At 45.0% G+C, this 13,994-nt stretch overlaps 1 protein-coding gene across 1 annotated transcript in view; it reads right to left on the bottom strand.

Annotated features, from left to right (window-relative positions):
* Positions 1 to 8,108, bottom strand: part of Adamts5 (ADAM metallopeptidase with thrombospondin type 1 motif 5) — a 41,243-nt gene extending 33,135 nt beyond the window's left edge. Inside the window, exon 1 of the mRNA XM_059277360.1 lies at positions 6,431 to 8,108. Within this exon, the coding sequence (XP_059133343.1) occupies positions 6,431 to 7,531 (1,101 nt within the window). The 5' untranslated portion in view covers positions 7,532 to 8,108. The remainder of the gene's footprint in view (positions 1 to 6,430) is intronic.
* Between the last annotated feature and the right edge of the window lie 5,886 nt (positions 8,109 to 13,994).

The following is a 13,994-nucleotide window of genomic DNA, read 5'->3' as shown; positions in this document are numbered from 1 at the left end:
AAATAAAGTTGCCTGGGGATCAGAGCTAATAGCAAGTCATAGCAGAAACTGGGAGGTGGTAGTGCACGCCTTAATCCCAGCTCTTGGGAGGCAGAGCTAGGTGGATCTCTGTGTGTTCAAGGATACAGCCAGCATGGAGACACACGCCTTTAATCTCAATACTAACCATAGAAGACCTGGAGGTCTGTACAGACGGGCAGTGACCAGGAGGTCAGGTGGTTGGGTTTACAACCAATAAGAAGGCAGAATAGAAAGTCAATAAAAAGCACAAACACACAGGAAGTAGGTCTCTTGCGGAGAGGTAGGACAGCAGCAGCAGTGAAGGGTAAGGTTTTTAATCTCAGCTCTTAGCTATTGCTCTGACCTCTTGTCTTTCATCTCTGAATCGGCTCTGTGTTTCTTATTTAAAAAGATGGTTACATCTACAATTTATTCCTCCATATTGGTCACAGCTTGGCATCTAAAACTCTACATAATATAGCTTGACCTTCTTCATGCCCTATCCTGGCAACTATTTCCTGCACAGCTCATTTGTGTTTTGGCCCCCAAACAATAAGCTAAAATATTCTATCTAATAGAAAAGCTTAACATGCCCACATTTGTAATCTTTAAAAAATCTTTCTTGACCCACACTTTTCAGTCCCTAACACCACTATGCCCACAGGAGCCAGCCAGCCAATTAGGACACAGGGATCATTTTATAGCACTCCTCATATACCTCCTCCACTAATGTTCTTTCTGTTGATATCCACTGCAATTAGTTCACAGTGAAAAATGTTGTAGCATGATGTTATTACCTGAATGTATCATCCCTAAATTCATTAGCCCAATTCCCAGTATTCCAGTGTGATTGTATTTGGAGAAAGGGCCTATAACTTCACAAGGATGTAACTCAGCTCATATAATACAGAGCTCTTCAGGACCTCTTTCCTCTGCTCTCCTTTCTTTCTGTTCCCATCCCTTCTATCCTCTTTCCCTGCCACACCTCCTCTCTCTGACACATATAGAGAAAGAAGAACGACAAGGTAAACACACAGGAAGAAGATGGACTCCTATGAACCAGAGATGTCTTATCAGAAGGTGTACCAGGATGATCTTTGATCTTGAACTTTCTAGTCTCCAGAACAGAAGAAGAATTTCTCTTTGTTGTTAGATTTGTCTCTCCTTTGTTATTTTGTTTTTGCAGTACTAGCAAACTAATACCCATAATATATGAATATATGATTTTTCCAGTAATCTGGTTGTCATTTCTTTCTTTACTTAATAATCATTCAATCAACCTGTTCCCTGTCTTCTTATAGCACCTCCGTACATTTCACCAACTCTCCACACTGCCTCTGGCTATGCATGGCATGTGGAAGTGTGGTGTGTCTGCTATGTTACCTCCTGGACATGTGTCTGGCTAACACTGCCTTATCCAAAACTGAATTCTAAAACCTCATCTCTGCCTGTGACATTTGACAATCATATCTACCAGAAGTTCTCATGGTATACCTACTCAGTATCAATATTGTATTTTCTGGAACAGATTTTTAGGAAGTGGTGACTTTTTAAACCTCTATGTATCTCTGACCATAATGATAATTGTTGATTGAGTATTTGGATAAGTTAATCACATGCTTGAAGAACAACGGACAGGTCTATGTCCTTAGATTATCTGTGTTTCTCTTCAAATGTATGTTTCTACTTGCAAAACAAAACAACATGATGGTGGCTGATTGTTCAGTTGTTTAGGGATAAAATGATTCACACTACAGAAAGTACTTAAGAAATGTTCAGTTAATAGGTAGCTGAATCCAAATCAATCCATCCATTGAAAACAATGCAATTGTATATTTGCAAAGAGATCTGGATAATGCCACCTAGGAAGAATCAGTGTTTTGCTTCTCTTCCCTGTCACAGAGTTTGTTTATCCATGGTGAGAGCCTATCGGTTTTCCTGATATAAGAGTGATTTATTCATGCATCTCTTTCTCTCTGCTCCTGAAAAGCCTGCTGAGGGCAAGCAGGCATTTTCCATCTTGTTGCTTTCATCTCCCAAACAGAGTGTCTCCCCACAGTAGATGTGCCCACTATGAGGCAATCTACCTTTTGTCTTGTTGTATATTGTTGTTTTATAGCTCAGGTTTTTCAAAAATATTTCTCATACCTTTGTCATAAATGACAAGCTAGAGTTGCTTAATCTGTGACCACTTTCCTCATTTCTGGATTATGAAATCTCTTTTAGGATGGAGTTGTAGTTGTAATTCCTTGTCAATGGTCACTGGAAGCTTAAAGTAGTTTTGGTTTTTTTTTTGGTTTTTCGAGACAGGGTTTCTCTGTGTAGCTTTGCGCCTTTCCTGGAACTCGCTTTGGAGACCAGGCTGGCCTCAAACTCACAGAGATCCGCCTGGCTCTGCCTCCCAAGTGCTGGGATTAAAGGCGTGCGCCACCACCGCCCGGCTTAAAGTAGTTTTGAACTCCAATATGTGACTGAATTAGGTGGTCCAGTCAGCAAAGTCATGACAAAGAGTGCAACCCTCTCTCTCAAGGTATTTGTTTCCTGGAGTCCATTACTTGCCCAACCTAAGAAGGAACCAAATAGTAGAGGGAAATTTTCTGAGTCCTAGATAAAGCATCCTAAGATAGGCATGGGAAAAGAGGGACTAGGTAGAGTATAATAGCTTATTAAAGCATGCTTTAGTAATGAATGAAAATTAATGGACCTTATATTGCAGTCTCTTAGCTGGTTCATTATCAACCCCATGTTTTTAGTCTATGCAGTAGTAAAGAGTTCATTGTTGCTGGTCAGATGTGGGGAGAGGAATATGAAAGAATCTCTGATTTTGACATTAATCAGGAAGATGCTTGTTTCTAAAGAGGGATGGATGGTCTAGAAAATTAGCTCAAGATTGCCTTCAAAATGCATTGTATAATAAGAGAGAGAGAGAGAGAGAGAGAGAGAGAGAGAGAGAGAGAGAGAGAGAGAGAGTCTAAATGAGGAGAGGACTCTGCGAGCAAAGAACAAACCCCTGAGGTCTGGATTTCTAATGTTTGGTGGCAGAAGCAGTGTGAATTCCAACAGGAATGCCATTCACAATGGAAGTGGCTTTGTGCCATAAAAATAATGGGTGCTGTTTCTATAATTAGAACATAACTAAAGGCCAGTGCATGGCCCTGACAATGAAATGTGTTAGCTTGATAGTTGAATTATTAACACTCTTCTGCTGACTGCTAGACACAGCGTTCAAGGTGTTACTGGCTAGTAAACAGGAGTGAAAAGCACTTCCTCACACATTTGCTTCACGCCTGAAAAACAAGCAGTTTAGCAGAAGACATCTGGACACACAATCTGAACAGAACTCAGAGCCCATCAAAACATGAATTTGATGGCTGAGCGTCTGGCTGCTAAGCAACACATCTTACATTCAAAACAGAGTTGTAAAAATGGAATCCTGGTGCCAACTCCGGGTATTTCTCATTGAAAAGAAATAGCTATGAAAGTTATTTCTTTCATATGGTCAGCCTGAAATTACCTGACTTCCACTGGACAGCAGAGCCCTGGTCTTCTCACTTCTAGACTTCTTGGTTTCCACTTTTTGAAACATTAGGCAGAGACTTACTTTGCATGCTGAGTACTTTCAAATGAGCATTGTCCGGTATCGAAATAGTTTCACTAACCACCTAATAGTCTTCCTTTAAATTAGAATAATATATTTATATTATCGGTGCTTTTCAAAGATTCAATTCTCGTGAAGTTAGATGAATATGTAAGAGATCAACTACAAGCCAAACGGCATTTGCTCTATTTAAGTATGCTTCTGCTTGGCAAGGAGGCCAGAGAGAACTCCACTAAAGGATTTCCCGTGTGAAAACCAGCTTGGAGAATCTTGTTGCAGTTCTTAGTAAAGTTAAGTTAGTGCTGGCAAGATGGCTGGTTCAAGTGGGTAAAGACACTTGCCACAGAGCCCGAGAACCTGAGTTTGATTCCTGAGACCCTCATGGTGGGGAGAAAGAACCCATTCCCAAAGGTGGTCCTTTTTGACGCCTGCTTACATGCTCTAACTCATGACCTCCTCATAAATAGAACGCAACTGAGAGCTTTTAAATTAAAAACAACTTAAAGACCGAATTTATATCTATCATGCATTTGTCTAGTTAAAATACAGTGATGTGTTTTCCAGAGTGGAAAACACTGATTTTCAATTACCCAAGTACAAAACCAACACAGAAAAAGCAATACACACCATTTGGAATCACTGGCTGGTTTCCTTTTAGCTGGGAAATAACTGGGAAAAGTATGTGCTGGGGGTCAAAGAGTGAGGGGTCTTAAAGCTAATTTTGGAATTATGAACTACACTTTTGTATTAAAACTTAAAGAAAACTATTATGATGATTGGCAGTCTATGCCTTTTGGTGTGGTCTGCCTACAAAAGTATTTTTTCCTCTTTCTTTAGGGAACCTCCTTCTACAAACTCTCCCAAGCCTCCTTCTTGGCAGGCACTCATGATATAGCAACACAAGGAAACACAGACGTGGAAAGTTGCTTATTAAAAAAAAGGGACTTGGAAACCGAGTGAGAAAGGGATAGTTTTACAGCAGAACTTCACAGGGCAGCCTATGAAATAAATGTTCTACCATTTCAAAGACTAACATTAGGCAAAGCAATTAAAGGATGGCTTCCGGAATATCTCTTAATGACATGAAAGTTTTTCCATTGTACACAAGGATGTGATGCCTACTTCTCCCTAAATGCTGCCTTTAGTGTCTTTGTTTGCATGTGGGCTACATTTATGTCCACCCCATGAACTGCAAGTTTTTCTCTCTTCTGAATTTATTAGTGCTTCTTCCTTCATGCCATGGGTGTCTTAGTAAAAATAGAAAAATTCAGTACCCCAAAGCCTCTGTAGCGTGCCATTGAACTTTCTATCCTTGCTCTTTTGTTATAATTTGTATTTTACACAGTAAAAACAAGTTTGTAGTTGCTCCATCGATGCTGGATGTATCTCATACACCTAGAATGAGTTTTAAACACCAGTCCCTTCCAGGCATATGAGAGTCACAAGTTAGGCAGAGAACTCTATTTTGGCAATGGACCAGGCTTAAATCAGAGACTTACAACCCATCAAATTGCTAGGAGTAAGGACAGCTGACTGCTCATTCTGAATGGGAGGGAGTGTATATCACACACTCCAAGGTCCAAGTGACACTGGGAGTGGGGGATAGGACTGTGACAGCCAGGCATGTGAGGGGTAAAGTGCTGACTTCTGGGTATGTGATGGCCATGGCAATCATGCATATACTGAAGCTGTGGTCATCTGTAGAAAGCACACGTGCACACACACACACACACACACACACACACACACACACACAGAGTAGAAGGGGTCTAGTTGGGAAGAAGGGAGTCAACAGGGATGGGAGGAGATAAGATAAGGATAATGTGGGGGGGGGGATACTGTCAACCAAGACAGTTTTGTGGATTTGAACACTGGGGCTCACAACTACCAGCAAGCTCCTACTTTTTGTCTGAAGTGTCACACTAACTTGGTGGTCTGGTAACTGTGTAAATAGATCTGTTCCTCCCAGAATGTCTGGGTTTCTAATGACCCATCTCTTTCCTTCTCTGTAACCATCTTCCCTAACGTGGGGAAGTCCTTGGAAAACATTCATTCCCCACATCCTGAAGCTCTGCCCAGACCTTCAGAAACATTCATCCAAAACTCAAACCTTCCAACTGGACCTGACCCTTGTTTGGCAGCTGGGTTGGAGGGTGGTGTTTGTGATGCGCTAGTAGAAAGCCTTGTTCAAGGACCTGAGGGGTTGTCCTCCCAGCTGATTGGACTTCTGCATCCTCCTGGCCCTCCCACATTCCTTCCTTCTCAGCAACTCAGATTCCAAGGTGGACACGTCAGAAGCCCATTTGGAAGCCCCATTAGAAAGGAGTCCTTTGGAAAGGGCTAGTGTGGCAGAAGGGTTCGCATAAGGACATTTACAAGGGAGGTCATCAATCAGATAAAAGCGGCTGCCAACTTTCGAGTCCTTCCCACTAAGTTGGACAAAGTAGTATTTTTGTCTTCACTGGGAAGTAGAAAACACGATTTCAAAGGCAATTTTACTTTTCCCACTTTCCATTTAACTGTTCACCTTCCTCAAGCACGAGCATGTCTACTCAATCGTGCTCATACACCGTACTCTTCCGTCTGACTGGAATGGCATCTAGCATTGTTGAATGTTGATCTCCCAAGCAGGTCTCCTCACCTAAAGCAGGAATTACTGCAGAGGCTAATTGGAACACTTGAGTGGAGCTGGAGGCTGAGTTTCCTGCAGGATGCAGTTAAGCAAATCTAGAGTGAGTGGCAGGTGGTTTGTGGTAGAAGCGGAGCCACCAGCAAGGCTTTCCCTTCCACTTGCCTCCTATCCCAGATGGGGCACCCACCCGCTGCACTTACCTCTCGGGTGAAGAGGATGGCTGCATCATAGTGCTCCTCATGGTCATCGCCTAGCTGGTTGTGCTGATGCTGCCACTTGCAAAAGTTCTTGAGGGTCGTGGCGGCATTCTTGCTCACCTCCAGACTCTTCTCCTTGTCAGCCAGCACCACCACCTTCACCACGGCCAGGCGGATGTGGTTCTCGATGCTAGCGTGACTGTACAGCCGGTTGGCGATGGAGGCTATGGTCAGCAGGTAATGCTGCAGGCCCCGGCCGTACATCCTTGCCATGGAGGAGTCAGCCACCAAAAGGAGCTCCACCTGGCGGGCCCTAGAGATGGAGCGGCGCCTCCGCCTCCACCAGGTCTGAGGTCCTGCGTCCCCAGCTGCTGAGAAGGCTGACCGGTCTAGGAGCTGCGGGGCCAGAGCTGCGCGTCGCCTGGAACTACCGTGCACCGAGGGGCGCTCTTGAGGCCTAGGCGGGGACGCGGGAGTCTCACAGCTGGCGCGTGGCGGCAGGGCTTCGAAGCTGAAGCCCTCGCGGGTGTAGATGTGCAGGACGCGCGAAGAGCCATCCCCGTACACTCGACCGGCCTCTGCCTCTGCCCAGGACCCACGCAGGAGCGGCTTCAGGGTGTAGCGAGCGTGCTTGACCGCGAAGAAGCCGTCGAGACCCCCACAGAGGTCAAAGACAGCTAGGGATCTAGGGCTGCCATCCACAGTGCCCCGGTAGAAGCAGTGACCCCGGTGGCTAGATGATGCACTCAGCCCGCCTCCTGCAGTAAGGATGCCACCAGTGGTGCCCACTGAGTCATCCCTCTCCAGATCCAGCAGGAACCTCCGGCCGCCCAAGTAGACAAGGTAGCCCACCTTGCCACCGCCTGAGTAGAGCTGGTCTATATTCTGCACCAGCCCGCTGCTCCTGCGCTGCTTGGCCAGGAGGTTCCGATGCTCCAGCTCCTGCGTCTCCTCCCCCTGCCGCTGGCCCGGCTGGGCGGCCGCTGCAGCAGCCCGAGGCTGCCTTGTTTTATCCTGGGCAGGTGCCCTGGTGGGGCTGTCAGCGGTCAGGGACAGGCAGGACGCGCACAGCAGCAGCAGCAGGGACGCCCACTCGAGCCGCATAGTGCGCTGCCCGCCGGGAGGGGCTGCGCGATTGAGTCTAGCTGGATGTTTGCTATTTGCTATGGAAGTTTCAGGGGCGGGGGTGGGGGACTCACCCTCCCACCCACCTACCCACACACTCTCTACACACTCGCTTGCAAGGTTGAGTCAAGTGTCTAGGGGAGGAGGGTAGGGGGAACCCGCAGCAGACCGCCAGCCTGCCCTGGCCGCGGTGCCAGCGTGCGAACTTTTTCTTTGTTGGTTTGGAAAATGTTTGGAATTGTGCTCCAAGAGACGGAGAGAGAAAAATAAAAAGGGGGAGGGGAGGAGGAGCAAAAAGCAAAAGCCAGGCGGTGGAGAGCTACCAAATATGAAAAAGGAGAGAAGCCCAATGCAGACAAGATCGTTGCACAAACCATCAAAACAAATGAGAAAAGAGAGTGAGGAGGGTGACCGCGCTCCCCGCCCGCAACTGGTGCGCGTTGACTCCCGCCCCCTCGAAGCCTAGGGCTCGCCGGCTGCGGAGCTTCCAAGCTCCGACCCACTTCCTTTCTTATTCCGTGGGCTTCCTCGGCTCTGCTGGAACCCGAAGGCAGGAGGAAAAGAAAAAAAAAAAAAAAAAAAAAAAAAAAAAAAAAAAAAAAAGCCCTAAAATGTTTAAAATCAAAAGGCAAGAGGCGGCCTGTGGCGAGCCAGCGAGGCGGCGCGTCCGGGACCCTTCCGCTACCGCGTCCTCCCGCCCGCGGTCATCCCCAGTCGGCTGCGGCGGGCGGCTCCAGCACTGTGAAGATGCGAGGAGGTGGGACAATGAATTTATAGCGGCGTGCCATCCTGCAATGGCAATTTCAACAATTCGTCACTGCACGCTGCCTCTTAAAGGGAGAGCTTCCCCCACCACTCCCACCCTTCCCGGTCCGCGCCTAATCCGATGGGGGAGGGCTCAGGGAGAGGGAGGAGGGTGATCGAGGAAAGGGAGACCGGGAAGGAGGAAAAGATCAGGACCTGGCAAGGTGGAAGGAGGGACAAAGGAGAAAGCTAGGTAGAGGAAGGGACAAAAAGTATTTGGGCAGGAAAACAGGAAATTTCCTTGGCCTCATTTAAAGCCGAAGCAACTCCGGGTCCGTGTGATATTTCACAACCAATCGGGGTTGGCTAACCTCGGCTTACCTCATCTCCTGAAGGGGTGTTTTGCTGTTTTAAAAGTGTTTCCCTGCCTCCTTCCCCTTGCTGTGGGAGTATGAAGTTCTTGCCTCCTTTTGCGAGCTGGTGCGCTCTGGCCTTGCAGACCTGGCAGTTCCATCCACTGGCTAGGGCTTCCAGCCGCCGGTGCATTCCCAAGTCCTGCTCTCTTTTCCCTGGCTCCCTCCAGCCGGTCGCGGTAGCTCATTTCCAACCTTCCCATCTAGTTTGTGCAAGCTCCAACACTTGCTGACTTCGGGCTATGGGTGACTAACTTCTCCCCGGCCACCAGCTGAGCAGCCAGCCGGGTAGCCGCGGGTGCTTCCTGGCGCGTCTCTGGGAAAGCGGCGCTGCGCTGCGGTGACCCCGACAGGGCCGACTGCGGCCTGGGAAGTCCTTGGCTTTGTGTATAAATGGCGGTGCTCCCAGCTTGCTCCAGAGCATAGTTGGTCAGTGCCCACAACCTGTCAGTTATTCCAGCCACTGGAACTTTGGGGGCTGTGGAATGTCAGGGTGGGAAAGAGTTAACTGTTGAAGGCAATTTCTGCATTCCCCTCTCAGACTTTGAAATTTTGTGCTCACACTTTCCCCACTTACTTCTGAAAAGGTAATTAAATGGCAGACACTCCTTTGTTTACTTACTATGTCTCTCCTAAGTCAGCCACTCCGCTCCAGCTCCCCCCTCCCCCGCCCGTTTTCAAAAGCTCCTATTGGGGTGAAAGGCTGTTTTAGGGGAGGAAAGTTGGTGAATTAGTAGGCAGGTGGCGTGGTCCCTGCTACTCAGTTTCTCCATTCTTTGTTTCCTCTAATTATCAATTCCAAGAAGGCAAAAAGAAAACCCAGTGACTTTCTCACACCAAGCTGATATGTAGCAAGTCCACTGTTAGTCCCTGCATACACCCCATATAATTTACACATTTCCATCCTTTTTAATTTCACTGTTTCGGAGGATAGATGGGATACTTACACACTTCCGCTAAAGTATCCATTCGCAGGGAAGGTACCTTGAGGCCCAAGACCAGGGAAGGCAAAACAATAGTTAAAGAGGGCATGAATTTGAGAGAGAACAAGGTGGGGTGGGGGTAGGGATATGCATTGGGAGGAGTTGGAGAGAGAAAAGGGAAGGGAGGAATGATGTAATTACACTCTAATTTTTAAATTTATTAAAAATAAAACAAAAGAACTATCAAGCGGTGATGTCCATCCCCGTTGTGTGTGCTAATGACCCTGTGGAGTCCTCTGGTACACAAGGAAACCCAGTCCTGATATCTGGTTCTCACTCAGAAATCACTGCTGTGACTAAGTGACTAACAAGAAGCACCTACAGAGAGGAAAGATTAGTTTTGGCTCCTAGAATGAGGGGACACAGTCCATTCTGATGGGAAGGCAGGGTGGTAACAAGAGCATGAGGCAGCTGGTCAAACCTTGCCATCAGTCAGGAGACAGAATTAGACAAATACTCATCTCAGTTTCCCCTTTGTCTGCAGTCCAGAATCCTACCTCACGGAAGAGTGCTGCCTACACTCAGCGTACACATTCTTTGGCATCCAATGAATCTAGCAAGACTTTTTACAAGCATGTACAGAGGATTGTCTCCAGGTGATGTTAGACCCTGTCAATATTTTTTTTTTTTTTTTTAGATTTATTATGTACACAGAAGAGGGCGCCAGTTCTCATTACAGATGGTTGTGAGCCACCATGTGGTTGCTGGGAATTGAACTCAGGACCTCTGGAAGAGCAGTCCGTGCTCTTAACCTCTGAGCCATCTCTCCAGCCCCCAGACCCTGTCAATATTAACCATCACTGAAATCAGAGGATTTTGGAGATGCCAGGAACACCTAGCAGCCTTGATGGATCCTGAAATATATCAGGATCTAGAAGGAGGCCGGGGGCTGCTGCTGAAAGCATTTGCATTTCCCAAATGCTATGTTTTTTTTTATAGTCATCACTACCATGCAATGCGCAGGCATTAAAGGCAAAGAATGGAGGTCCAGAAACCTTTTCTATTTCCCACTAACCTTCAGCTTTATGATGACCACAGTCTCTCCAGGGGAGATGGCCTGTGCCTGTGGAAGCAGTAAAGGTCAAAATGAGAATGCCTCCAAAAAGTCACATGTTTGTTCTCCAGTGGCTGGAACTGTTTGGGAAGGATCAGGAGGTATAGCCTTGTTAGAGGAGGTGCGTCACTTGGGGTTAAGTTCTGAAGTTTCGCAGGGTTCTCTCTCTGCTTCCAACTTTGGAATCAAGATGTAAGCTCTCAGCTGTTCCTTCCATCATGGACTGTAAACCTCTGAAATTGTAAGCCCAATTAAATTGTTTTTTTTTTTAAATTAAATTAATTTTTTTAAATTTTGTCCTGATCATAGTGTTTTGTCATAACAATTAAAAAGTAACTAAGACACAAACTTTATTTCTTTTATACCACTTTCAGAAAAAAAAAAGTCCAGTATTTGGCATCAAGCACAGTCTCCAAAAGGACTTTTATTTGAAACATTTAACTGGTTTGTTATCTGTGTTTCAACGGATCATTCAAAAGACAGTCACTTCAGGTGATGCTAGGCTAAAAGAATTTCCTACTGACTTTGTCCTCACGGAAGTCTTTAGTCATCTCACAGAAACACCACTCTTCTAAGAGGATGCCTGAATCTGAATGTGTGCCTTCAGCTCTGATAAATGAATGACATTAGAATGCAGACAAGTTAACCAAAACTTTGGGAGTATGTTAAGAGTAGATCTCTTTCAAATAGTAAATATTTATTGGAAGTACTTGTCACAGTGAAAGGGGGTAGATAGAGCTTGAAATACAATGATAAATTCTTATTGAAGGAATTTTTTTATTGGGCATATTTTTATTTTCTGTGGAAGGTACTTATATACTGTAGAAAGTTAATTTGCTACTATTTGAAACAAAGATACAGCTCAGGGAACCAGCATTAGCTGAGATGTCACATAACAGAAATTAACCATTGTTAATTCACAGAAGAAATTTTCACTAGGTGAAAGTAGCAGTCTTTAGTTGTACAATAGGAAGACATAATATACTGTCCACTGTGTTTAGATAAAGCCATTTATTACTTTACTGACTAGACAGCTATTTTTGTGCATAAATGATGGGAATCACTTTTTTGTTACATTATTGAATGGATGATTCCAAGTCACTGATATATAAACTGTACTTTTTCCCAAAGAAAGATTTTTCTACTGTAGCATACTACAAGTTCAAATTTACATGGGGATTATGTAAGGCATCTACTAAGCACCAGTTATTCACAAGCTGAGGCCTACAAGCTAAAATGACTTGCCTGTGGATAAAAAGCCTACTGGTGACTGGGTCTCCCAAAACTGAAATCTCCTAACTCTTAATTATGTTCAATCCACAACACCTCTTAAAAACCTACACAGCTTAAGAAAAGACACCTCAAGGTGTAAGGGGTTTTGTGAGACTCTCGGGGGACTTGTGAAAGTGAACAAGGCACCATTGATGTTTGCAAGGAATTCACAGGCTCAACGATGGAGCCAAGGAGATCAATAGGTACTTGGACTCCAACCTGGAAAATACAAATATGGAGGGGAAGAAAGAGCAATACCTACAGGTGTTCCACACTCTGTGCTTCCAGCGTGGCTGCACTCCACAGGATTTTGGAGCTCGGGTAAGTAGAATTTTCTCAAATTTCCATTTGCTAAAGTGTTAAATCCTCACCTTTACCCTAAACTATGGTTTTAATGGTAAGAGTGAGGAAATACCCGACAGTAAAATATTCCCCTCTAGCCAAACACCTGTTTTTTACCTCCCACATGGAAGAATCACAGCCTCTCAAGTCTGTTTTGCTTTCCCACATCAAGACTTCTACCCCAGGCCTTGCTGCATTTGGACTCTCCGTTGGTACAGGGAGCACAGATGTGTTGAGCACAGATGCACTGAGCACGGATGCATTGAGCATGGATTCTGGGAATGAAAACGTCTTACTGCATGGGCCCTTTTTAAATGATGTCAGGTGAGCCTCTCCCTCCTGCTTCTCTTCGATTGGCAACATTCTAGCTCCTAGAAGTTGCTGTTCAAAACCAAAGTTATGGCAGTAAGGTAATGAGGATATATGCTATCCTAGCTTTGACACAAACCTGGAGTCTGTAGAGGGTTTTTAGAGACACTGCTGCCGAATAATGTCCCTTCCTTCACATCCCACCCTTGCCTTCTCTTGTATTCCACAATGCAGACATGAATCTGGTGACTAGTGTAGTCTTAGCATTTCACAAGCAGCAAACATACTTAATACATGTTACTATGTGCGGATGTGCAGATGCACTCTCTGCAACCCACAGTCCCCTCTAGACTGCACTGATGACTGATATAAGGTCCTGCTCAGAGCTCAGACAAATAAAAGAGCTTCCATAAACCACTCTTTCTCGCTTGCAAAGACGATATTCTTGAGACTTGGTCTGGAGAGATTTTTTTTTCCAGCAAAGAATTTACTTCATGCCTGATGGAACCCAAATTCATTTTCTCTGCTATCTGAATAAGATACATGGCAGACAATCTTTCTGTTGTGATTGATCACATGTGTTTTCAAGTCGGTTTTACTTAACATTAAAACAATACATTTTTAGAAAAGCTAGATTTTTATTTCTATGTACACAGGAATTTTATACTGTATAAAAATCTTTGCATGAAAAATGAACACACATATTACTCAAGACATACAGGTGTTATCTGTAAAGAAAACAGGCAAGTCACTTTTTTTTTATGCTGACCAAGTATAAAATGTTGTTTTTAATTTTCTCACACAATTACGCACATATTACTTGCTTTTATGAGTTATCCAAATTCTCTATTTTCCCTTTATTTTCCAAGAATTGTCTAAAAAATCAAGCCTTACTGGAAATACATGGAGAACTGGGAATTTCCAGCCCAGAGTAATTTGAAACCTTTGAGGTTTCTTTCTTTTCCCTGTTCTTTCTCCTTCACAAATTCAGTCCCAACGATGTACTTTCAAGCACCAGTGAGTAATAGTGTAGATATCGATGGGATTATTCCTACTGAAGAAGAAGCTCAAGATGGTCCAAACAAAGCTGATGATCACCGGCTGGCTATTCACCCAGAGATGGTAAAGAAATGGGAAAGAGTAGCTGCCTGGTCAATTTGCTGGCCCTACAAATTGCTTAGGTGGTCAGTGCAAATTCTGTACAACCTCTCTTGCTTAGGATGGTCAATGGACAGCCACATATCTCCCTAGTGCATGCATTTCTTAGAGGCACCTCCAGGCTACACTGCTCTATGAGGGTCTGGGAAAGACACTGCAACTTTCAC

The sequence above is a fragment of the Peromyscus eremicus genome, chromosome 12, assembly GCF_949786415.1.
Source record: "Peromyscus eremicus chromosome 12, PerEre_H2_v1, whole genome shotgun sequence".
In the NCBI taxonomy this organism is placed as follows: Eukaryota; Metazoa; Chordata; class Mammalia; order Rodentia; family Cricetidae; genus Peromyscus; species Peromyscus eremicus.
This window is presented reverse-complemented; position numbering and strand designations above follow the sequence as displayed.